This window comes from Labrus bergylta, chromosome 6 (genome assembly GCF_963930695.1).
Source record: "Labrus bergylta chromosome 6, fLabBer1.1, whole genome shotgun sequence".
NCBI classification, from domain to species: domain Eukaryota; kingdom Metazoa; phylum Chordata; class Actinopteri; order Labriformes; family Labridae; genus Labrus; species Labrus bergylta.
The window spans coordinates 28,404,407-28,430,310 of NC_089200.1; the positions used below are offsets into that span (position 1 = coordinate 28,404,407).

Here is a 25,904-nt window from a genome sequence, read left to right on the forward strand (position 1 = left end):
AGCTGAGACAGAGTATTCAGCTTGACAAAGACACTGCATTGATTTAACATGTGGTATCACAGCTGTATATTCAGCCGTTCTGCTGAACTTATTAAACGCGCTGGGAATCTCCCTCCTCTGTGTTTGACCTGTGTGAACTCAGACTGAAAGTGTCTGGAGGTCCAAAGTGACCTGAGAACAGTTGTGTCTGCCTGGATCCTCAGCTGCTGCTCTGTCTTCATGTATTTATAAATGACGCTTACTTATGGCAACAATGCGCATAAAGGGCCATCAGGGCCGAGGTGGCAGACGCATTACATGACACCCTAATGGCCTTGGATTTATTCTTCTGACTCTTACAGTCCAATAAAAAAGTAGGTTATGATATGAAAGATGCCTTTAAGACGTTTCGATTTTAGGCTGACAAGACCACATTAGATGCGTTTTATTCATTTTCAGAAAAATATTTCATCTTGTACACTATGTACTTGGACAAACACAGCTTTTTAACCATTATCAAAGTCATGACGATAACATTATGTCAGAGCATTATGTTACTTCTTTGGCATCTGAGATTGTATATGTAGTTCAAGGTAGTTCAGTTCATCATTGACACAGGTTATACACCAGAAAATAAATCCAAACATTAAAGGATCCAATCAGGATGCTGCTGAGACTAAAGACGGGATCTAAAGAGGTAACTTACAAAAAAGTAACAAGGTAACAACCACTGAAATGTGATTGTAGGCCAATGACATAAAAGCGTATTCAGGTTATAAAAAATATATTCCAACATCAAACAGAATAAAAATAGATCTATCTATCTATCTGTCTATTGTATATTATTACAATTATTATTATTATTGTGCCATTTTTAATTACTGTTAGGTTTATTTATGATCAGATACACGTACCAATTCTTTAAATTTTCTTCCAAATGTATAGCTTACATCTTCCTGCACTTTATCTGGGTCAACCGTGCAATCGAATCCTTACGGGATATCGTGCACATTATTTAATGCATCTTCTTACACCATGTCCTTTTCCCTTCATTTGTCTTCAGATCCATAATGTTCCTTGTTTCTTTTTCCACTTAATGTGATGTTAAAGAGTCCTTCTATGTATTTGAAAGTCTGTTTCTCTTTATCTTCGGTCCACATCCAGTTTGCTCTTTGGTCAAACATAAAGTTCAGCCTCTTGGGCAAACATACATTCATTTGTTGGACCTTGAAAATCACACCACAGGCTTAAAGATGACTATGTGATGCTTTTAAATGAAACATCCAAGTGGTGTCTTGATCCATTTTGAGCAGGGGCAGTTTCTGTAGTATTAATGTTGTATGGTTTCTGGATTTTATTAAGTTTTAAGGTGTAAAGGTATTGTTTTGGTCCGCTAATTATCCTCCTCTCTTGGCTTCTTTGCATTCCAAACCTCAGAGGAATTTGTGCCTTTCTTTTTGCCCCAGAGGATTTGACTTCAGACTGTTTCACTTCTATAAAAGTAAATGGATAAGAGGGGGACAAACTTTGGGGCTTTCTATTGTTTTGCAGTCATGTCCCTCTTCCAGCCTGGGCTGACAGATGAGGAGGAGAAGGTCTAGGCCTTTGAACAAGTGATTAATAAGGACACAGGAGAAGGGCCCCGATCGGCTGGGCTGTTTGTTTTGATTGCATTTTCATCGGTCGGTGTGCCCAACCTGCCAGGAGACAATGGCCATCCCTGTTTAGTGCTGACCTTTGCCCCAGTCTTGTCTGGAGGCGCTGCATGACTTTAAGTGGATGCTGAACAGCCTTTGCCTCAGGCTAACTGAAAAACTCTGTAACCAGACACCAGAAAGCAGACAAACAACAGCCAGAACAGGGGTAAAGCCACCTATCTGGACAGTTTATAAAAAAACATCTACAAGTTCCTTTATACATCAGTGTGAACCTTGTAAAAAAATAAATTCATTCAGATTTTCCACTCTCCATTATGCTGTTGAATGAGTCAGATCTAATAAAGTCTAAGCAAGAAAAAGTCTTCTACAGCCTACTAGATTAAGATTAAAGTAGAAAAAAAGTTTTCTTTGTTCATTTGTTTATTCCTCTTGTTAACAATACGAGCACAGGGCATCAGGAGATGTGACAAAGGACTTAATAACATACTATAACATTTAAATAAACTTGGATGGCAGTTCATGTTGAACCTGGTGCACAAGTTTTGTGATTGTATTCTTTATTGTAACGGGTCAACAGACAATGCAGTGAGACAAAGTTCAAAACTCTTTTGGTTAGTTAACGAGGTGACAGTTGAACAGCTTTATGTGGAGTCAAATTTAAGCCCTCATTTAAAATAGTTTTATTGAGGTAAAGCAATAGATACTATGTTATTTTAATTATACACCATGTTCTGTTGTCCATTTTTTTAGTGACTGTGATCCATTTTTTCTAGTTTTGATTCATACTGATGTCTTTCTCTTGAAATTGTCCTCTCTTATAGTTTTGAATTTTGAATACTTTTATTGGGCAAAAGAAATGAATAGCTTAAACACTCTAATAAAATTAAAGTAAATTGAATTTGAAGATGTATAAGAAATGTTTCGTGGGCTATTTACAAAGCTTTTCCGTTTTAGCAAGTCAATTTATTCCAAAAGACAAGCTGGTTATTAGGGAGCAGGCTAGATCTATCTAAAATATTGTACCAAATATTATTATGATTTTACCATATTTCAGTGACAGAGAACAAGAAAAGGTTGGTTTCTGTTTGATGATTCGCATGCTGTTTTTTTTAATTAACATTTTATAGGATGTAATTTATTTAATTAATTAAATTTTTTAAATGCAAAAACAGCCACCACCGTTATCTGATGTATGTTCCCGCGAGACTTTTGTTGACATGCCAATGAGCACGGGACTTGAAGGCAAACACGAACAGGTAACATATTTTTATGGCTCAGTTTGTGTGCTTAATGAACTCCAGCAGGTAAAAATAATTTAGTTTACACAAGAGTGAATCCAAGTCAGGGCGGATTAAGGCATATCATTAATATTAGCTATTACTATTATACTAATATTGCATGCCTAGTAACGGTAGTTAGCCTGTGTTGATTAAGTTTCGTCCTCGACTCTACTTTATTTACCGTAAAAAAGTTATTTGTAGATAGACATAGATATATTCGTTTTGTTTCTTAAAGTTGCTAGCGTCCCAAAATGTCACAAGGATATATTATTTACTTCTCAAAAACTAGTTAATAAGGCTAGTTTGTGCGTGAACAACTATATCTAATGTAGCTGAATTATTACATGACGTCACAACGAGTCTAGTCGCCAATTAACTCTCACAGGTTATCAATGGCAATATTCTGCACATTTTCTGCTTCTCCTTCAACGTCTGTGAGTTTTAAGTGCCCTCAGCTTGTTTAAATGTATGTTTATTATTCCTTCAGTCATACTTTATTTGTAAAGCACTTTTCTTACAGTAAAAATGAAGCCTGTAGTCCTTTGCTTTGATAGAAAATCAATAAAAGTGATCAGCTGCCCCCCATTCATGGCATAGTGCTAAATAAAAACAGGGATTGATTAACTGAGGAAACTCAGAAGCTATGGTGAAAAGGGAGGAAATAAATGACAAAAATAGATTCAGATAATAAAGCGCAAATTAAACACTATAAAATAATCTAGTAAAATATAAGATCATTATAGGCTAATCATGTATACTTGATTTGTAATAAACAGGTACAAAAGATGTAAAATAATCTAAAACCTTATTTGTCATTGCTTTCAATGCTCCACTCCCTCATGTCTGCCTCCTGCACAAGTGAAATTATTTGCTTCATTAGATATGCCTGTGTTTGTAAGTCAGGTATTAATATCATTCATCACACAGAGCTGGGGAATTCCAAACCCTAAAATAGTGCCAGCTTCAGATTATACGCCCGTCTCCACCACCTTCCCCCCACAAGTCCGTCCAGCTGTACACATACCAGAAGTTGCAGCAGTGCTATCATATAGTCTGTGGGGGGAATTCCGCCTGTCTCAGACTCCTGCGTGCGCCACTTCAGCAGGAACAATGGCAGGCCGAGCTCTGAAGCAGGTGTAATGTTTCAAGGGAGCAGGTCAAAGTGCCTCTGTCTGAATGGTGCATAATCACCATTATGTGTAGTACAAATATTCAGTATTATGCAGGCTGACTTCTTCACAATGGAAGTGCCTTTCATGAATGGCTGCCAGCGGGACTCCTCCTCCTCTTTTTTCTACACTGGCTGGGTGGCCAACTCTCAGCCCTGCACATCTACAAATGTTGAATGTTTGCTGACATTGCAACTGTTAAAACGGCCGTATAAAATTGTTGTGCCTTACTTAAAAGAAACAAAATCCACCACTACATTAACTATTGCTTATTTGAAATATAAGAAGTAAAATGACAATAATTACGGTTGATTTTGCCTCCCCGCAGACTCAGGGACTCTTCATCTCGTTTGTCCTGGAGAGAGAGCTCGTTTCTCGCAGCTATGTCCCAGAATCAGTCAGCACAGACATCCGACTACTTCAGCCAAGATGTATTCAACCAACTGTTTGACATGCTGGACCAGTAAGTGAATTCTACAATCAAAGATAACAAAAAATAAATAAACACAAAAAAAAACATCCACAGTCTTAGGTGATTCTTTTTTAGTTTTGCCTGTCTCCTGTGTTTCAGGTCTGCCATTCATTCAGTCCAGCCCATTGAACTCAACTTCACCGACAGTCCAACTGATGGGTCCACAGGAAACACTATTCAGATCAGTATGGACTGCATAACCATGCACGAGCCAGATGAGAGCCTTTCTGTAAGTACGTAGGTTTGCTGTTAAAAAAAACGACTACTTTTAGTTTTGATATTTTTGTTTTCATTGTTCACAACAAGTAAACATTGTTGTTTACAAAATACTTTTTATTAGTAAAATGGGCGGTATATTTTTTCTGTATGGGTTGATGTTACTGATGAAATGACCTTAGTAAAAATAGTAACTGAAGATTATTTAATGCTGTCAGAAACAACGAAGATGTTTCAATTACACAAATTAGGTCAAAAAGCAAACTGCTCCAATTTCTTTCTGATCAATTCAGTTCATAGGAATACAAATCTTAAATTTGCAGTATTGTAATTTTTCAGCAAGCAGTGCAATTAACAACATGAAAATCAGTCTCATTTATAATTAGCAGAAATCAGCAAAATAAAAGCACAAACTTTGATTGAATAAATAATGTGATTAAATGTAATAATAGATCTCCAAAAAATATAGGGGGTTGCACAACAGAGAAGTTAATTTTCAGGCCAAAATCAAGTCATTAAAAAAAAAGACTTTATTGCTAAATCAGTGTTAGTAGATTTAGCTCGAGCTCAAAGACTTGATGAAGTTATCACAACTTATTGTTGGACAGATAAACAGCAGTACATCTACTACCTACACATTTAAGTCTGCCAGTTATCTTTGTGCAATAAGGTGTGCCTGACTAAAACCGTACCATCTGAGATGACTTTCATTCTGACTGAATGGGACTTCCGGCTGTAAATTCCATAAGTTTCACAATACACCCTGTACTTTCAATTCTCTTATTAACAATGGAATTTCCCCGGTACAGTTAACTGTGAAAATGTTGGAGTAGATTGACAGGCAGAGAATGAGGCCGGGTTATCTGTTTTTTTATTCCGAGATGTTGTCTGTAAGGTAATGATATTATCTCATTCAGACTGAGTTGTGCTTGACCTGGGTGGCCTCTTGTGAGACGAGAAGCTCTCAGAGTCTGTTGATGGTAGAATGCAAAGTGTCACATGACAGATGATGGATTTGATCTAATGAAAGTTTAAGTTTCATTTTTTGTTTTTCTCAAATAATTGAACGCACAATTCAGAGTGTGAGCTTGCTTCTTGTGATAACCTAGAAGAGACACTCAACATATAGTCAAGTAAAGCACTGTAAAAACATAAGGTGATATATTGGTGTAAATCAATACACCGTGTCAACTCCTTTCCCTCTGACCTGCAGTGAGGGACAGATCTCTGCCAGCCCTGCTGCTGAGAGATGATGTGCATGTTCCCCTCCCAGTGCAGGAATGCTGTTGTCCAGCCAGAGTGGAAAAAAATAGCAAATAAAAATTGTGTTCAAGGAGCTGAGTAATGTTACCCTTTGCATCCCCCAAGGGGGCCTGTGCTCTCTTGAACTGGTGATTAATGGTCCCACCCCCACCACCACCCACTTTCCTCTCCACCAAAGAGGGGCGTGGTGCGCTGATTGGCACGCCAGCAACTCATGCAGCATCCGCGTGGGGCTTAGACCTCGCTGCAATGGCATCTCGCCAATCACCAAGCCCTGATCGTTATTACCTAGTCAAGTGTCTGTTTTGATGAACAAAGATGGTGGGCAACACCAACCTCGCCCCACCTTCCCCCTCGTCCTCCACCCATGTGGAGGTGTGCCTCTTTCATGAGTCATTAGAATGCAGCTCACTGTTTAGTGCCCCGGGGGACTTATTTGTATTGTGTTGGGTTTATGTTTAATCTGAAATTCCTTTTTCTGCTGGATTTTTTTTTTCTGTAGCTGCAGGGCAACAATTTAACACAGCACCTGCCTCTCTAGCAGAGGTCCCAGCTCTCATCTATCAGTACGTGTCTCCTCTATGTGAAGGTGGGGGGTGGCAACAGGGCGGGGAGGGGAGGGGGAAGCAAGCAGAGGGTAGAATAACATGAAGGAATGTAGCAGAAATAGTGGCAGGAGTAATGCAATATCCTACCCCAAACAGCTGATTTTACACCCAGATAAAGCTCTGATCAGCTGTGCGTGGAGGACGCAGTGTGGAGCAGCGGGACAGAGGTTGTTTCAGCCACAGGAAAGAGTTTAAGTAACTTTACAGCAGAGAGTAGCTCCATCAACACACACGGCTTCCTAGAGATCTGGTTACATGTTTGTGTTTGGATTCTGCTTCTTTTTTTTCTTCTTTTTTTTCACCAAAGCTCGTGTGTCTCGAGTTTGATTGTCCCCTGGTTAAATGACCAAGTAGCTGATCAGTTTTCTCTACTCTTTCTAAAGTTTAACAGAATTTAAATCCATCATGATAGGATTCTCTCAGATGTGGTGCAATATTTACTATAGAGGAGTCAAATGTTTCCTCTTTAGTATTTTAAAGCTGTTCATTTTTCTCTTAGTATCCCCCTTATGTGAAAAAAGACAATAACCCCATCTCTCCCTTTATACATGTAGGTAGCCGTATCTCTTTGACACTAGTTTTACTTTTAGTTTTAAAGTTGAGTAACAAGAAGCGCAACTTTAATCTTGACCTATTATTGAGTTAAGAGACCAGTACTGTTTTGAATCTGAAGTAAGCAATCATATTAAGCTCTTCTTTTATGTGTTCATGCTCCACCAGTTTGCCTCCAGCACTTTTAAAAAGTGTTTTTAAAGGTGTAGCACCCAGGAACAAACGCTTGCCACGGTCTGCTTGAATAACGTTTGAGTCTGTGAGTCAGTGTGAGACCTTGTGTGACTGTGGATGTGGGGATGCTGCAGCATGAGCCCCCATCACCCTCATTTCTTGTATTTTTTTCTTACATCTTTCTTACAGCGTAGACCAGGCTTTATCTGTACTTTCATACAGCAGTTTTTATATCCCGCCAGATTCAACGGAAAAACATGTAGGTCACACCCTTTGAGGGAGAGTGCGTGAATAAATCCTCCAGCAGTAATCCCATAAATGTCTTTTGTAAAACATCAGTTATTCACATTGATTACAATTATTATGTGAGATTTTAATTCAGTTTTACTTTCTTTTTTTTTATACATGCCTGAGTCAGTTGGAAAGAAAGTAAAAGGTCTCCCTCAAGTTTTCAAAAAGGCATTTGTTGGGCTGAGTAAATGTTGGATACTTTGATTTGGAATAAGTAAGACATTTAATGAGAAATTAATGCTTTTCTTTCATATCCTAAATGACCTTATAATAACAATCACACCCTGGTTGAATACTTTATACTTTATTTAAATAATAACAAGACTTTCGAAACTCCAATGAACTAAACTCAGTCAGGAAATAAGGCAGAAAAGCTCCTTTATGCTAAAGTGTTTGTACTGCATATGTAAACCTGTGGGGATTTTAGACCAATAACAGAAAAAAAAGCTTTTTTTGTGTGTATAACCAAAAAAACAATAACAGAGTTTTTTCTAAATCCACTGTTGCGTGTCTGGTGTTTGAAGAGACATTGGCAAGCAGACATGCAGTGAGACTGAAAACACCAGAAAGGAAACACACCTGTTTCTATTTACTTTCCACTGAAAACATCTCTTCATTGAAATGTTTATTATTGACAGGCCTGGGAAAAAAATCCTTATGTCTGTAATTTAAACATTAAACTAAGAAAAGGTTGAATCCCTATTGTCCTCTAATAATACTAGCTTTAACCTGTGCTTCCTGCCATCTGAGGAACATCGTACACATGATGTATTCTTCCTGTGTTTAACCACTTAGCCATGCCCTCTATGCATCCAGATATCTGCTGCTGATGGGAAAGTACTTCTTATGGACTTAATGAATGCAGAACCTGTGGTTCAGATACTAGAAGTATAACTAAGTCCCTGCTGTACACATGCAGAGTAAGTTGCCCTGGTTTTCTAAAAGATTTTATTTTAAAAAATCTGTAACTCAGTAGATGCAGTTCAACATTTCCGCTTGATGTTGTAGAACAGAATTATAACCTTAGTACAGCAGCAGAAACAGCAAACTACCTTTATCAATATCAGTTAGTTTGTACAATATTTTCTTGATTATTTGACAAGTTGTAATTGAAAAATGTAATTCAGTTTTTACAAAAACAAAACAAAAAAAACACTCAAGAGAAAATCCTAAAAAGTCTGGTGTGACCCCAAACCCATAGATACTGAGTTCACTGTCATAGAGGAGGTAAAACAATAAAATATAGAAAAGGTTTACATTTGAATAGCTTTAATCAGAGTCTTCTTCAAATGAATTCAATCTTAATTATAACTTGTAAACAATAGTTGGTGCCTAATGATTTAAGAATTCACTGTTGCAGCTCCTGAAATCATCTGAATGTATTATTAAATGCAGGTCAACTTAAATAGTCCAGTATACAAATTTAACCAAAAACAGCGTTTGTCTTTTGAAACAGGAGTGTTTCAGGATTTAGTTTATTGTGTGTTTGTTAACTATCGTCACCCAGGTGATGCTCTCTCTCTGCCTCCATTGACTTCTTGCATCTGACTGATTTCCGAGCAGGTGTCTGTGCACTAGTAGCTCCTGCAGCCTGACACCTGATACTAAACTAATCTAGCTGATTTAAGGAACAGATACTTTAAAGGGAAAAACTTTAGTAGAGCCTCTTTTGTTTGAGCCACTGGATCTGCAGCTCTTTAGCTGCTGCCTGGTCTGATTCTCTCCTCCGTTTCTCACCGCTGTAGCATCAGAGGTGATGAAGTTAACAGAGATAAGACTGCTCTCTCTGCCTCAGATTAGGATGGTTGGACCAAGTGTTACTCCTGAACTGTGTCTAAACTCAAATTCCAGAGACATAAATTGGCCTTTTGTGTTATGATTGGTTTTATTTTGCTACTGTCCTCTCTGTATTATAACATGAGAAAATCATGTCATATTAAAAACTTTAAGATATATTTTTTATTTTTAAACCCCCTGCAGGTTATTGCAGCCTGATTACAATGCATTTAAAGGCAATAAGAGGTTGTCTTGTCATGCCTGGTTACAGCCACCGTTTATATTTTACTACAGCCTCACCCCAACACTCAGTACTCTAACTCCTTTTCAGATGCCAATGTTGTTTTAGCATAATTAGAAGTTTGTTTAGCTAAACTAATTATCACGCTCAGAGGGTTTGGCCAGGTCTACGCTGACGCCTCTGTCCCTTGGGAGGCAATTGAATCGGGGCTCTTTAAAGTGTTGATTTGCCTTTGTGGCAGGCTGACCTGTGGGCTTGTAGCCCCGGGGCCTGAACCGGGTGTGTCTGCTGATTGGAGACACTGACTTTAGGTCATAGTTTAAGTTTTCAGACAGCTTTCAAATCATTCTGACCACAGGGCAGGAGTTTGAGCTCCCTTGGCTCTGTGCTAAGAGAATTGATTTACCCCCTTTTGACCAGGCAGTATTCTGACAGTCCAGCAAGTGTTTAGTTGCATCTGTAGAATTATCTCTATATTTCTCAGAGTAGATAAAGTGGTAAACATTCTGATCCACTTTCACTTTCAAATGATGAATGATTGTATCCTAAATAAGAGCATTCTATCCCTAAAGAGAACTTTAAGGGTAACTTGATATTATTACATTGACAAAATACATTTTAGTCCTGTGTAATTCTCAAAATACTAAAATGCTGTAAAATGTCCATTGCAATCACCCTGGACTTAATGTTTTTTTAGGTTATTATTTGTGTGGTTCCTTTTTGGAAATCATGCATCAAAGAAAAATTCTCCAAGAAATTGACCTCAGTAAGAGAAACAATTTTTTTACAGCTTAAAAAAAAAAAAAATCCTTTCCAGGTGTTGTGTCCTTTTTGAAGGGCTCTCCTCATAAAGTGTCCTTTGGTTACAGGGTTGTTGTTGTTAAGTAAATCAGACAATGATGGTCCAATGCAGTGTTTTTTCTACCAAATGTATTTTGTGCTTGTCAGGGGATAGAAATACCAGGCATTTAATAACTTCAATTTAAACCTCATTATCTGCAAGATATTAAGATATATACGACAATAGCATCCTTTTTCCCAACTCATTCAACACTGTTGTTAAGTTGGATTTTTCTTTGCAAAAAAAAAAATACCGGGGAGAAGTTTCGATAACCATGTTGAAATAAGGGAGAAAAAAAACCACAAAGAATTGTTGCCCGATTAATGGGAACAGTTTAATGGAGCTGTCACCTTCTCAGAGAAGCAGCCGGCTGGTGTAAGCACAATTAACATTACCTGAGCCACAACACATGTTTCTCAAACAGATCTACATCAGTCATCTCTGATAGATACAAGCTATCTACGGGAGTCACATTGTTTCTCTGGAGGCCTCTGCATTCAGATAGCTCAAGGGAGTGATTCTTATGCTAACTAGTTACTGTAGGATTACCCCCAAACTCCAGACTGCTCTTCTGACTCTGGGCCTTGCTGACCTTGTGGATTTTACCTGCATGCATTCATTTGGAGGTCTTTTCTTTTTATTATCATCCCCATTTATAGAATTTGCCTTTTGAATATCTTAAAATTATGTCAGGGGAGTGTCATTAAGATGGAAATGTTAAAGTAGAACATTTCTTTATTCATTGTTCATTACTTTATCTGGATTTTTATTTCTTGTGTTGTCAGGGAAAGTTGAGAAAATGCCACGCACGTGATTTAAGCATCTCTAATTTTTCCTTGAGCTCGATACGCCGCACAGCTCTTGACAACACAAAATAGTAATTCTCTACTTAACTCATACCTCAGAGGAATCCCGCAGAGCTTCAAAGGCAGGGCAAGGAGAGGTAGCTTCTCCTGGAGATGGGTGTGGACTCAGGAGTTTTGGACAGGTACTACTTAGACCGCTCCCCTTTCTTCCTGGTATATATGACATCCCATAGATTCCTATAGAAGCTTCTTGTTGTCCACTTTGCGTCTGTCATCCACATCACTCCCTTAGAGTGAGAAAAAGTGATTTGTGGAATCCTGGAGCCAGTGGAGCAAACAGCAGCAGCTCTGCTCAACCTCAGCGCCAACATGTTGTACCTGGAGACGGGGACCACCACATCTTACAGCGAGGTAAGACCAACGGAGGGAACTACTGATGGGACATCAGCCATCGCACCCATTCCTTAACTTACATCCCAAAAGAGCTCCATAGGACTTATGAAATGTCATGTAAGAGTACAGGGCCTTGAGTTCAGAGAGATCAAATTTAAGTATAAATTCTAAAGGAATCAAAGTGTTCACTTCATTTTAATTATTTGCTTTTAATTCTAATTAATGGAAAGTAATCATTTAAAAAATATATATATAATTTGTGTGTTTAATCAACCTACATTTAGCATAGATAGAATATGTGCTGATAAGAGGGTTTTGCAGTAGTCGGTGTGTGTGTTTGCGCGCACACCTGTGTGTGCGTGTGGCAGACCTGAGAGCAGGGGAATGTAAACACCTGGAGAATCTCTTTTCAATGCTGTTTGTCCTTCTTGTAAAATGGCTGCTTTCTGTCTGGGCCTAAAGATTGTCAGTTGATGTGATTTTTTTACTTTGACTCTGATTGCTGTTCAAAGCTTGAAGCCAACTTCCAGAAGACTTTTTACATTTTCTGCCGTTGCAACTTTTCTGTTCAGTTAATGAAAAAGAAAAGGAACAAATTTGGAATTTAAAGTCAAATGAAATAATTACATCACCTTTTTTTTACTTCTAGTGTTTTGTGCCTCAGTTGATGAGACGTGTTGAGGATGCTTTAGGAACTGGAGTTATCGTTTGCCTTCATCAACATAAACATTACATTTTTCATCTTTCAAACCCAAAAACCAACCACTTGGAAAAAAACTAATGCATCAATTTACACTGGAAATTTAACAGCCAGAGCTTGTAATACCATTTCTCACAATGAAAGTGCAAGCTTCATGATTAATGAATCAGTGTTTGCTGAGCTCGATTAACTTGATAAACTCTTCAAAGTTCTTTAAGAGAATTTAATATGAAAGAAGTTTGTTATTTAGTACTTTTCTTCTAATGTTTTTAATCAGGACACTTTAAAAAAAAGTTTTTCTACGTGAAGCAAATGATAACTGTCTTTTTTCTTAAAATTTAATCAATGTAGTATATATGTTTTAGTTTTAGGATTGCAATGTCATCCCTTTACACAGGAAGTCAGTTGTTTCTTTTGTTTGATATTTTAGTGAACTGTTGAGCAGGCCTTTTTGTGTTTTAGTGTTTTCAGACCAAATTCTACATTCAAACTTTAAGCCGAGCAAGTGAGTGGTGATAGATTGTCAGATTGCAGGTTGCAGATAGCAGTAGTGTCAGGTCACTGTCTTTTAAGGTGTTGAGCAGGGGGTCTTTAAGTGGTGTCCGGCTCAATCCCTCCCGTGTGTGAGGTATCAGGTTCCCCCGTCCCCCAGTCTCCTGGGAGCTGCAGCCGCCATTAGAATGCGGCTTCTGCTGCCGCTGTTTAGTCCAGGATCGTAATTGCTTTAATGGTGTGTTGATGTAGATACAATCACCTGCTCTGCCCACCCCAGCAGGTATAAGGTGTAGATAGACCCCCACCCCAGCCCCACCTCAACCCCCCAAAACCCTTTTGAGCCTTTAATGCCTCCCTCCCCTGTGGTCACTCATCACAGTCCCCAAGATGCTTTTATATGCCTGCCCAGGGTACACAGAGCAGGTCACCAGAGAGCCTGGAATGAGAGTTATTCCCCCCTCAGGCCGGGTCTGCTCTGGTTCCTGTCATCTAGTGGTCGTCCAAGCTCTGGATTTATCAGTGCTTACACTTTAGGACCACCTCATGTTGCAGCAACTGCACTCTCTATGTGTCAAGTCATCAAGGTCTTCTTTGTGTTCAATTTGAGAACTAGGCTATTTTTTTTTATATGACAACAAAAAACATGTCTTCAAATTTACTGTGACAAGCTTTCAAGGAAAGACTGAATATTGGTATTTTGTATTACTATTACAGTTCTCAACAGTGGAACAGCATTTCATTTGCATGACACAAAAATAAGAAAAAACTTCCAGTAATGTTTCAGTTTTTATTTGTCATGCAACCGTGTGGAATTTCTGGTTGTCAAAGGAAGGACTGTTTAATTTGCAGCAGGGCAAGATTCCTGCAGACATCATTCTTTGGCGCCCTGTGACAAGTAAGTCACTAATCAGAAACTAGTCCTGGTGTTCATTTTTTTTGCAGGGTTGCGTTGATTTTTTTTAAGCACCCTCAACAAGCATCAGAAAGCATATGTTAATATATGAACCCAATAATACCTGTTAAATCTGCTGATAAGACATGATAGTTTGTAATTAATTTATCATCCCATTGGCCGAACTATAACTACAGCACAAGAAGTATTTTGAAACTGCAAATGTCATTCCAAATGCCAAGCTGTTGGCATCAGCTACAGCTTGTGAATTAGTGCTGCCATATGCATTTGAACTATCTATGATATGTGATATACAGGCCATCACTCTTAACGTCAACGGCCTCCTTTTCCTGTTGGCCAGAACTGCTTACCCCAGCATTTAGCTCAGACAAAGAAAAGGGCTTGAAGGCCTCAACCAGACGGTGATCCCTTTCCAAAACTTTATTAAAGGCTGTTGAGGATGTCAAGGCTGCTGATTTACCGTGTTCCTGCTTAGCAGCCTGACATCCTAAAGGCCTAAACACAGGCTCGGCTATAAACAGGAGGAATTTTTAAGAGCAGCTAAAGTGGTTATTAAATGGTAGCTGTATTATAGTGGAATAAGATCTGATGAAAGGAAACGAGGAGAAGGGCCTTAAACTCCCTCACCCAGGGCTGATGTACGACTTCCAGGCAATTTAACATTCAAACATGATGAGTTTAGGTCACACTATCTGGCTTTATCCTTAATTCATTTAGACCAAGAGAAGCATTATCCAGGACCCTGTACTCTATGGCTTTATGTCCCTGCTTTTATCTGTTTTTGGTCCCTAGCCAGCTTCGACCTTTTCTTTGGAATAAAGATTTAACTTTGATAATTAGTGCCTGTCACATAAACCTTTTACAGCTGCCAGCATCAGGGGGAGGCTGTGTCATCCCTGAACGGCTGAGTGCCTCAGTGACACTGCAGTCAATTACAACACAGTTCAAAAGAATAAGTATGATATCATGATGGTGACTCCTCATATATGGAAAAATACTGACCAAACAGGAGATTGTGTCAGCCTTGTAGTTAACATGCAAAATAAGGATACAGATTGTCTTCCCTATAACATTTAAAAGTCATCAGTCAGAGGATTAAAACTGATGAATGAAACGTCTTGAGCAACTGATTTACTTCTAAACTTTGTTAGTGACATCTGTTTGGAGAGTTCTCATTTGAAGAAATGCCTCCAGTACAGCCTAAAATGCAGGATTAGGTGTATGCAGGTACCTGAATTTTATCCAACACAATAATTATTTTGCCCTCTTCAACAAATCAACTTGTTTCCCAGAACTTTTACTTCACTGTATCATAATTACCAGCACAAGAGCATAACTGTCCCTGTGCTGGCATTGTGAATGTATTGTAGCCGCCCTTGACATCAGCCTTACAGCTGCAAAGATAAAGTTATTGGTACAACTTTTAGCTTGACAATGGCACACAACACCATTTGGTGCTAAAAAGGAATGCAATGTTCTCAGAGCTATATTAGATATACCAGTTTAATATTAAATATCTAGATTTTTTCAATGTGCAGATATATCATGTCTTGAGGGGTTTTAAGCTAAGCTGCTGGCGTTAGCTTCGCTTGTTTCTAGTTGCTCTTTGTATTTTTAGGCCAGGATGAAAATACTGAATAGAGCAGTTTCACATAAAAACATATTTGTTAATCTAATAGTTTTTGGCGAACAACATAGAGAGAGATGTGTAAAGACATATTTTTACGGAATCAATTGTTACTCCTACATTTATGTATTCATGCCCCTTTTGTAATTAAGAGTGGCTGTTGATGTATTTCATTTAAGTAAGTTCCTTCATATACATTTTCTTTTTGCATTTCTTCATGTAAACCAGAGCTTAGCCATTTAAAATTAATAGCAAGTATACCACATCATACATAGGATGAGTCTTATGCAAATGTTATTTACTGGAATCTAAATTATACTCTTCATCAGCTGATTTGCAAACTCAGAGCTTCAGAATGAGTATCTCCTGTATGAACCCTCCAAATTTTACTTCCATGAAATCAGATGTGCAGGTCCACGCTTCGGCCAATTGGGTTTAAATCTTTATAATTATGTGTGTAATTAGTCCATTGTGAGGAGTGTGTTTGGGGAAGCCTCTCTGCTAAAGGCTGGAGGGTCTCCACCATAGTGGAGTTATCTTTCCTTCTGAGTGTGTGTGTGTGTGTGTGTGTGTGTGTGTGTGTGTGTGTGTGTGTGTGTGTGTGTGTGTGTGTGTGTGTGTGTGTGTGTGTGTGTGTGTGTGTGTGTGTGTGTGTGTGTGTGTGTGTGTGTGTGTGTGTGTGCGCGCCTGTGTGTATGTGTGTTTGTGTGTGCCTGTGTCTGTGTGCTCCATTCACAAAGCACTTGTCTCCTAACACCTGCATGCCCAGCATCATTGTTCTCCAGACAAGCTCCTATAAGCCCTGGTGTCATTGTATCCGGAGGGTTAAGCAGCAGCCTTGTGCTGCACATACACTGACCCTCATCAGGCTGTGAGCTACCCTGTGGCACTGTTTCACAAGTATGCTGAGGTTGACTCAGATGACCTCTCTCAGGTGTGTCTGTCTGACTGTGGTAGTCTGCCGGTTGTGAAGGTGTGTGTGGAGCTGTGTGAAATAAGACAGCAGCATTGCCTCACAAGTCACGACATTGATGCAGAGATACAGAGCATATTTAGTCTGTGTTTTGTTGGTCATCCAGCGCACACTAACACCTGGCAGCACTCTGGGTGTGAGCTGGACAGCTGTGGTCAGCCGTGCTTGGAATAAACAAGAGGCCCTGGAGAGATTAATGACTGTCTAAAGAGCGAGAGCCAAGGCACCTCGTCCAGGAATGTACCATTTATAAATGGAAAGGAATGGGGTGAATGGCAAGCAGAGCAAGCAGGAAGGGGCTGGCTACAACCCAGGTGTACTCTCCATCTTGTTTAAAGATGTATGTATATTATAATTCCCTTCCTCCTGTCGGAATAGTCATGGCTGTGAAAATAGAGGATCCATTTGGAAGACAGTTAAATTTGTTGCAAGTATTTGTCCAAAGTGAAGGCTCGGCTGCAGCCATTAAATAACTGTGAGAGAAGGATCTGAGGCGTGTTAACATATTTGTTCAGAGAGGAGACAGACCATAAACACACCATGGTTTAAGTTACTAGGTTATACCTCTTTTTATTGGGAAACAAGATCTCCTCTTCCCTAAGCATGCTTTCTTCAAGTCATGTCAGCCCTCAACACCTGCACTCATCACTTGACAAGCAATATCCTGTGATTAGCTTTGTGTGCTCTTATAAATATATGTATTCTTTCAACACTTTTCCAGGCTCATGGTAGGAATTCAAACTAAAATATTTTAACATGCATCTGGTTTTAAAGGTTGATCATCAGTAGTTTACCAGAACTATGTGGTATTATGGGTTACAAACTGAGTCTTGTGTCATTTCAAACTAAATCCCTCTGTGTTTGCAAATAAATCCGGCAGATGACAACCCGCCTCTCAAAAATCAAGTCATGTTTTTTTTTTTATATGCTTGGTCAAGATTTTCCCTCATTTCTAACTTTTTCCCTTTCTCTCACATTAAAGATTCTTCAATTTATAATAACTTCACTAATTGCATTCCTTTGTTGTTACCCCCCCCCCCCCTTTCTTCTCCAGTCCCAGTATACAAACCTGGGGCTCCTGAACAGCATGGATCAGAACATTCAGAATGGCGGCTCGACCTCCACCAGCCCCTACAACAACGACCACGCGCAGAACAACGTGACAGCCCCGTCACCCTACGCCCAGCCCAGCTCCACCTTTGATGCCATGTCTCCCTCACCGGCCATCCCCTCTAACACAGATTATGCCGGGCCCCACACCTTTGATGTGTCCTTCCAGCAGTCAAGTACAGCAAAGTCTGCCACCTGGACGGTAAGATCCTCATTCATCAGAGACGCTTGTGCAGGCCGTGCGGTTGCTAATGGTTAAGCTGTGTTTGCAGAAGATCTTTTACTGCATGATGTTTATTTTACTAAAAAACTCAAACTTTTCAAAGCGGCCTCACTTTAAGTAGCAGTAGGCGATGCTGGCATGTTGGCTCTCAACCTCTGTTAAGTGGTGAATCTGTACCAACATGAACACAGGAAAAGTTACGATTGATATTGATCTTTAAACATCCTCCTGGGGTGCTAGTTTAGCTCAGTCCATAGAGCGGCTGCCTCGTGTACAGAAGTTACAGCCACAGTTTGAACACAGGCTTGGCCCTTAGATGCACATCTGCATCGCTCTCTCCTCCCCCCACATTTTCCTGTCTCTCTTTAGCTGTACTATAAATAAAGACAAAGATGCAGAATAAATAAAAACACAAATAAAATGACATTGTTTCACAGCTGTAACATTAAAGTATAGTACATTAGTTGGATCAAAAGATGCATAACCATAATATGTCCTTGGCTAATTGCTAAATCTAATCTAAATAAGCATAATAATATGTTGGCTCTGTGCTCATCAATCAATTAATATGTTAAAACTTGTATGTTTAATCGATACAAGGCAACAGGGCAAAGGTGAACATTTTTGGCAGATGCCTGAGCTTTCTTTATTCTGTGACCTCAGTGTTTCCCACTGGATGATAAAACCTACATATCATTAGCTACACTCTTTCTTATGTTTCTCATGAGTATGTGAAATGCTTGTCACTATAAATATTGACTCACAGAGACACATTTATGCACTGGCTGTCATCAGAACAGGTCAGCATGTGAATCAGTCTGTCAGAGCAGAGGTTGAAGAGAAACTTCTTCCATGAACTCCTTATCTGACAATCTGTGCTTTAGGCAGATTGAAGTGCACTTTATTTGAAAGTCCTGCGTTGCACAACTATATCTGGCAGGGAGGAATGTCACTTGAGATGTATAGCTTCAAATCATGACTAAACCCCAGGCATTTCTCACTGAGGCATCACCTGATGAAAGAAGTGAAGCTGAAGGGAATGAGCTCACTACACAGACTGTCACCAGACGAGAAACCCACTTAAACCTCTTTTTCTCTTATCCTTCAAATGTGTTCTTTATTAAACTACTCATTCATATTCCTCAACTATACCTTCACTTATAGCTCCCGGTGACACATTCATGTTAATTATATTCAAACTCCAGCTGACTCACAACTTTGCCAAAGTTCACCCGTACTTTGTTGATGACAGAGGTAAACAGCTTTAACAGTTGGTCCAGGTGTGGTGATGTCCTGAGCAGCATGTGACCATGTGATGCTCTGTAAAAGCTACACAACCAGCTCCTCCTGCTCTGTCATTACACATGACAGGGCTGAGGGACAGCTGTTGCATCAGAGCCCCACCTGCTCGCTTGTTTATGTGTCTGATCTGCACTGCTGTGTGCTGACACTGTAACCACAAACCACACAAACTCAGTCTTTTAATGCACCCTAGCGGACGTCGTACAGTAGGTGACAGTCGCGTCACCAGGTAAGTGACGTACAGGTTGTGTCCTTGTATGTGTGACGCCTTTTTTTAAGGTAATGTTTTGACGTCCTGATCGGCGGTGAAGATATAGAGTTTCTTTGCTTGCTTCTTTGGTCATGCAGGACATGTTGCCATTCATAAAACTAATTAACCTTATTTACACAGCCCTCTAAAAAAATCCCCTTCAAAGTGCTACTACAAGATAGAAAAATAATAAAAGCAGGTGAGATATGTAACACTTTTTAATGGAAACAGATACCAGGACAGTGTATATAAAAAAGTGTATATTAAATCCTATATCATGATCACTGACTCATCTGACATGATTTCTTTGTACATAAAGGACCTACATCACTAAGAACACTTCCAGTCATTTCTTCAAATAGAAAAGGGGTGACACATTTTGATCCTCGGTTAAAGATTGATCGTAAACAGTCCTCACATGTGGTTCTCGTTCAATGTGTCGAATGTGACCGTTGTGAAACCTGCCGGGCTTAACGTAGCGACTTTAACGCTCCAAGTAAACAGGCTGAACTCAGGGAGTGCTAGGCCATTTCTCACCTTATTCCTTGGCCACGCCGACTGTGGGACTGTGACAGTTACCCAATTCCCACAGTGCCTCACTCACCCCTCTCATTTTCACAGTCCCAAAAAACAAAAGTGTTTGTCTGCTGTGCAACAGGTTAAGAGTGTGGTTTTGGGAGAGGCACGCCCCATTAGGACACATCCCCATCATAGACACACATGTAGTGCAACAGACAATGTGTCCTGCAGTCATAACACATGACGCAAGACTGGTTTGATGGGTCTGACTTAACGTTCAAAAGGAGTAGATGGCTACCTTATTATCTTCCCCTGACACCTTCACTTTATATTTACCAATTTAAGTCATAATTAGTTTAAAATAAACAGCATGGAGCCGTTTATACTCAGTTAATTTGCTATTACTGACTTTCTCAGTGGCACCTTTACATTTGCATAGGAAGCTAAAAATAAATCAAAGTACAAACTAAAATATTGAGGAATAAGAATAGCTTCTAAATAGGAAACTGTAACAACATGAATTGAAATAGTTGAAGAAAATTCAGTTAAATCCTTATAAGTAAAAAAAGTTAATAGATAGGTCTTAGCCTCTCTAAAAGAGTCTGAACTCTTCTAAATTAATCCGACGCCCCCTCAACAGTCCTTGTATTGCGTGGGTTGAATATAGTAGCCTGCATAGGGATGTCTGTCATGGGGAAAGGAGAGGTCTGAAGACTATTGTTAAAGCATTTTGAAGTAATTGTAGTTTTCTTTAAAGCTTTTGAGGTAGTTCAGTAAAAAACAAAAAAAAAACCTTGAACAACACCTGACAGAGTCTTTGTCTGAAAGTCTTTGTCTTATCTGAAAACAATAAAACTACACATTGATACTGTTCCAACATCGTTCTCTTAATTCTTAATTAATGGCCATTCAACAGGTATTCATAAACCCTTTGGTGTTGAAAAAAATGAGTTGCAAGTCGTATTGCATGTCTTTATTACACTAGCTTTGAAAATGTAATAAAACTATTGATAAACAAAAAAAGGAAGGGTACTCTTGATTAGTTTGTTTCATTAAATTTAAAATATCCCCATAGGAATTATGTAATGATAATATAAGACAATAAGGTTGTTGAGCTTCAATACTTTTGGATACCGTATATTTTGACTTATAGCAGCCATGAGCGAAAGAGAGCGTGCACAAATATGTTGGTAATGTGTTTGGAAAATGTAGACAGTGTGAGGGAGTTAGCATGCAATTTTTGGTGATTAAAACCAAGATATGACCCATTAATGTTTACCTATGACTTCTATTTTTGTTGCCATGGTACCCAAACAGGCATATCAAACAGCTTGATTGTTACTGGTAACGTATCTTAAGTTTTAAATTCTGATATCATGACAATCTTATAAGAACATTTGAAATTATCTGTGAAGAAATTAGAAATGTTAAACCCATGAATTTATTTCTTATGTAACAATTTGGCTTCACTGATCTTCATAGCGGGAGAGGGAGAGAGAGAGAGAGAGAGAGGGGGGGGGGGGGGGGGGTCATTCTCCAGCTGTGATTATAGTTTTTGTTCCCATCACTGAGGAGGCTCCCTCACTTGATCTCAGGAGATCTTGGGTAAAGCTCCCATAATCTCTGCCCAATAGCTCGACTGCCGGACTGACGGACGGATGGCAACGAGCCACCGAAGATGTCACCACGGCAGCTTTGCTCTGAGCAAAGGCCTGCTAATGCCCCCCCTTTTTTTTGAAGCCCTGCGGGATCTTCCATGGGACTTAGAGGACTGTGTACTGTGCTTTTTGATGACTGTTCTTATGGAGACACACCTAATCCCTAACCCACACCTTAACCTCTTCCTGTCTAGGATGACTGTGAAACACACACACAGACACACACACACACACACACACACACACACACACACACACACACACACACACACACACACACACACACACACACACACACACACACAGCATTTCCCAGAATTGCACCCACACAGTTTCCTTGTTGGCACTCTTGCAGTCTCCATGGTGTTCCCCCGTTTATTATGTTGTAAGAACAAAAACACTCCGCCAGGTCAAACCAATACACATGTTGGAGATGTTTTATCTTCTTTGCTTTGCTAAATTAATGGAGTTTGGCAAAAGAGGTGGCTATTGTTGTTAACTGATGCAACTATTGTGAGGCTGAAGATTGGTGGTGTTTGCTGTGTGTATTAGCTGCCACCAGGTATAGCAGTCAAAAGGAGAGGAATGTCACAGTGGGCTATCAGTGGGACGCTAGAGAGCTAGGGGGGATTACAGTAATGGATTGAGGGCCTGTAGATAATACTTGTGTAAATACTGTGTGCCTCTTTCCTGAACCCTGGGCTCTTGGAGAGGGTCCTGTCTTTTTGAGAGAGTTAAGCTTGATGGTTGCAGCTCACATTGCGCCGGAGGAGGAGGAGGAGGAGAGCCCTCCCGAATGCTCAAAGAGAAGAGTGTTCTAGCGAAAGGCTGCAAGACACAGCTTGTCCCTGGAACATCTGCGGGCCCGTCCCACGCCTCACGAGATGGGGCCGAGACTTGTTTGTGTCAAGAAGCTTGTCACGACTCGCCCAGCACAGAGAGACAAGCCCTGAGAGCTACAGATGGGAAAGGTAGAGGGAAAAAAATTTTAAAGGCAAGAGTATAAAAGGTTTTTTTTTTCATGATATGTGCTCTGGGATTTCTCCATAATTCACACTGAAAGCCCATTCTCAGTTTAGGTTACAAGATTATTTTTTTTTTTAACAAACAACACCTTAAAGACCCCTGCAGCAACATAACAGAAAACAAGCGTTGTGCTCGAGTCGTATAAAAACAAAAAGAATGACATTAGTCTTTCATCAGCAGGAGAAGAGTTTTTCTTGGATCAGAACTTAACAAATCCCTTGTGGAGTTTGTTGGAAGCTCTCAGAAACAATCTTTCTCACACACACAAAAATAATGTTGTTTGATGAGTGAACCGTGAAGTTACACAAACATTCTTGCAGCTTTAAGAAATTCTTGGAAGAAAAGTTAGAGCAAACATCTTGAAATAATTCAGAAGAAGCTTCTGTAATTCAGAGTGAAGGAATTCTCTTTCCTTCCTTTCTCCTAAAAATTTGGGGTTTTTTTTCATTTCCAAGGTCGCCTTCTTTATTTAGACCAATCTTTATGCACTGATACCCAAATGCAAACCTAAACGATCAGCAGAGGGCACTTGAGACTTTTGTTTATAAAAATATCAGGCCGCAGTCAGATCCACTTCTGTAAACTTTCAGCTTTATGACAATCACATGCAGTTATAATGTTTTTAAAAAGTGCACATGTCAAATTTGGATAATGTCTAACAGCAAAAAAAGACAAAGAAAAAGTGGATGAAAAAATTGAAAACATAGAGGGAGAAAAACATTAATATTTGTCAAAATACTTTGTAATGCTTATTTCAAACTCTCCTCAGTTTTCAGGCTTTCTTTGCAGAGAGAAATTAGCCAAAAATTGCAAAGAGGCAGTGCATCAAAAGTGATTTTGTTGTATCAAGATGTTGTTGAGTAAATCAGATGCTGAAATAACCTCTTAGGGGTATGAAAACAGTTTGTAAACCACTTGTTTGGCCTGCTGGTGAAAAGGGTTTGATGGCTAACCTGTAGAGTGACATACACATATTTGACTCTTTAAGCGCTGGCTACATTAACATGACAGTGTACAGGTTTGCCTTGGGACAGGTGTCACCACTCAGATCATTTTGGGGTTGAAGTTGGATACTGGAGACTTTAACAGACTATTTTGTTTTTAAACATAAAGCACGGAGAGAGGTTTTGTAAAACTTCACATTTTCTTGCATGAAGCAGGTGTTTCACCTCTGTTTCAGAGAAAAGAAGGGAGTGAAAAAAACTCCTTTGCATTATTGTTGAATTAAACAGGTTTGGGAGAAGCTCTAGGCATGACATGACATGTCAGGTATGAAGAAGACAAGACCAGAGGCGCCAAACAGTGCTTGTTTAAGACCTGATGTTTGTCAGGACTTGACTTCTGCATGCGCCCGCAGCGCCTGTCAGGGAGAAAAGAACGCTACAGCTGTGGGCCTGCCTCAACCTGTGCTGCACGGGAAGTGTGTGTGTGTGTGTGTGTGTGTGTGTGTGTGTGTGTGTGTGTGTGCGTTAGAAAGTAAATGAACACTTGCAGTACTGTGGAAGCATCTGCACAAATTGTATGTTGCATGCACTTAGATTATTATAAGAACATATTTTCATTATTACACCAGTTTACAAGCTGCTGGTTAATCAATGTGTGTGTTTTGTTTGTCCTGCAGCAGCAGTCGCAGTAGGTCATAAACAGCCTCTTCAGGTCGCCCATTACCTTTGTGCCACATGCTCAATTGAAAGCAAATGTGTCAAATGTGTTTCTAGCAAACTTTTCTTTCAAATGATCGTGATTAAGCAGCTCTGTATTGTGCGCTGTGTGTTCCTTGGCAGTGACCAATGAAAGGCTCATAATTACATGTTAACACCTGAGCACCACACCCTGTGTTAGCCACTGAATCCCATCCATCAACTGGCTGTCCTCCACCCTGAACACTGTTAGCTTTAGCAGGGCGCTGCTTTCAGCAGTCGGCAGCAGCAGCAGCCTCTGCTCTCACTTCTGAGCAAACACGGCTCCAGCAGCACATAGTTGTGTGCACAAAGTTTGTAGCTGGAGGGCTGGGATGGTTCCCTGGTGTTTGTGTGGAGGAATGAGATAGTGGATATGATCTAAACAAACTTTGGTTTTCTCTCTTAAACATCTCTGATTAGATCTTACGGCTCTGATTTTCCCCTTCAGCTACACAAAACCAGCAGCCTGTAATTATTCCAAACACTACAAACTGACCGCTTACTCGGCTCGTCTCTCTTTCTCTTTGCCTCATAATCTCCTGCTCTTTTTCTCTTTTACTTCTGTCTCTCTGCTCAACTTCTCCACCTCATTCAGCTGATTGACAGAAGCGTACAGGGAGTATCAGGTCAGGAGCGAGGGGACAACCATTCCTCTTTTATTTTTTTCTGGAAAGCTGCTTTGATTTGAGGGAAGAATCAGTTCAGTGTTGTGTTGACGTACATGTCCCAGAGCTGGAATAGTGCTCTCCCGTCATGTTAACTAGATGTATTTATGCACAAACCAGAACACTTGACATTTACTTTTATCTTTTTAACCTCACTGTCTGCTTTAACATTTTATACCAAGAAGCAGTGAATATCCGCAGCACTGTGTGTCAGTTCATCTTGAGCATGTACAGTTCATAATGAGGTCACTTGAGGAAAAGAGACGAGTATTTGGGTTATTATTAACTCGCCTTTCATGCATGGCTCTCTGGGTGAAATGCATGGTGTAGTTTTGTGAGATTATGAGTCGGAGCGATGGGAAGGTGCTGTTCTGGGTTTGTCCTGATGAAAGGAGAGGTTGTGCCTGGGGAGCAGAGCAGAAAATGTCCGTGCCAAAGCTTGTGTAATATTTAAAGTAAGCACAGACGGGCACTGGGATGAGCGCCTTTTCTTTGGAAGCACACTAAATGGAGGTGGAATTTTTTTTGATGTTGCATTGTTCTCCAACAGAGCCTCAAGCGGGTTTTCACAATGTTCACTTTTCTTCACTCAGAAATGAACCTGACAGGAAAATGTTCCCCCTCCTTTTCTCCACCCAGCGTCTCCTGCACAGAGAAGGATTGAAAGCTGTGCTTACACAGCACTGATCTGAATGATTTGTTTGCACAGTTGGGTTATGCCTATTAGTAACAATTCAGTCTTTCTTAATGCTTACTGGTTATCACTTCTAACATTGCCAGGGATCAGGGAACATCCATTATTCATGACTCCTTGCTTTACAAACTTGACAATGTGCCAGCGTGTGAGAGCAACCATCACATTTTGGCGCCTTCTATACCTGCCGTGATAGCGCCTTCATTCCTGCTCTCAGAACCAAAGCAAAGCCATTTTCATTTCTAATCGGCACTCAAACCTGTGTAGTGTTAGCTTGCCAGCTTTCTTCAAAAGCTCTGTATGATGAGTGGCCATCAGATGCTTTAGCAGAACACCCCTCCCTTGAAG

At 39.8% G+C, this 25,904-nt stretch overlaps 1 protein-coding gene across 6 annotated transcripts in view; it reads left to right on the top strand.

Annotated features, from left to right (window-relative positions):
* The window catches only part of tp63 (tumor protein p63), a 35,966-nt gene that overhangs the window by 334 nt on the left and 9,728 nt on the right, over nt 1-25,904 (top strand). For 4 of the 6 annotated variants that reach the window (XM_065956111.1, XM_065956110.1, XM_065956107.1 and 1 more), the window contains exons 2-4: nt 4,415-4,549; nt 4,658-4,787; nt 17,482-17,739. In XM_065956111.1, coding sequence (XP_065812183.1) covers nt 4,415-4,549; nt 4,658-4,787; nt 17,482-17,739 — 523 coding nt within the window. Of the gene's footprint in view, nt 1-4,414; nt 4,550-4,657; nt 4,788-11,517; nt 11,738-17,481; nt 17,740-25,904 lie in introns of those variants that run through there. The other 2 variants (XM_065956108.1, XM_065956109.1) reach the window with 2 other exon arrangements.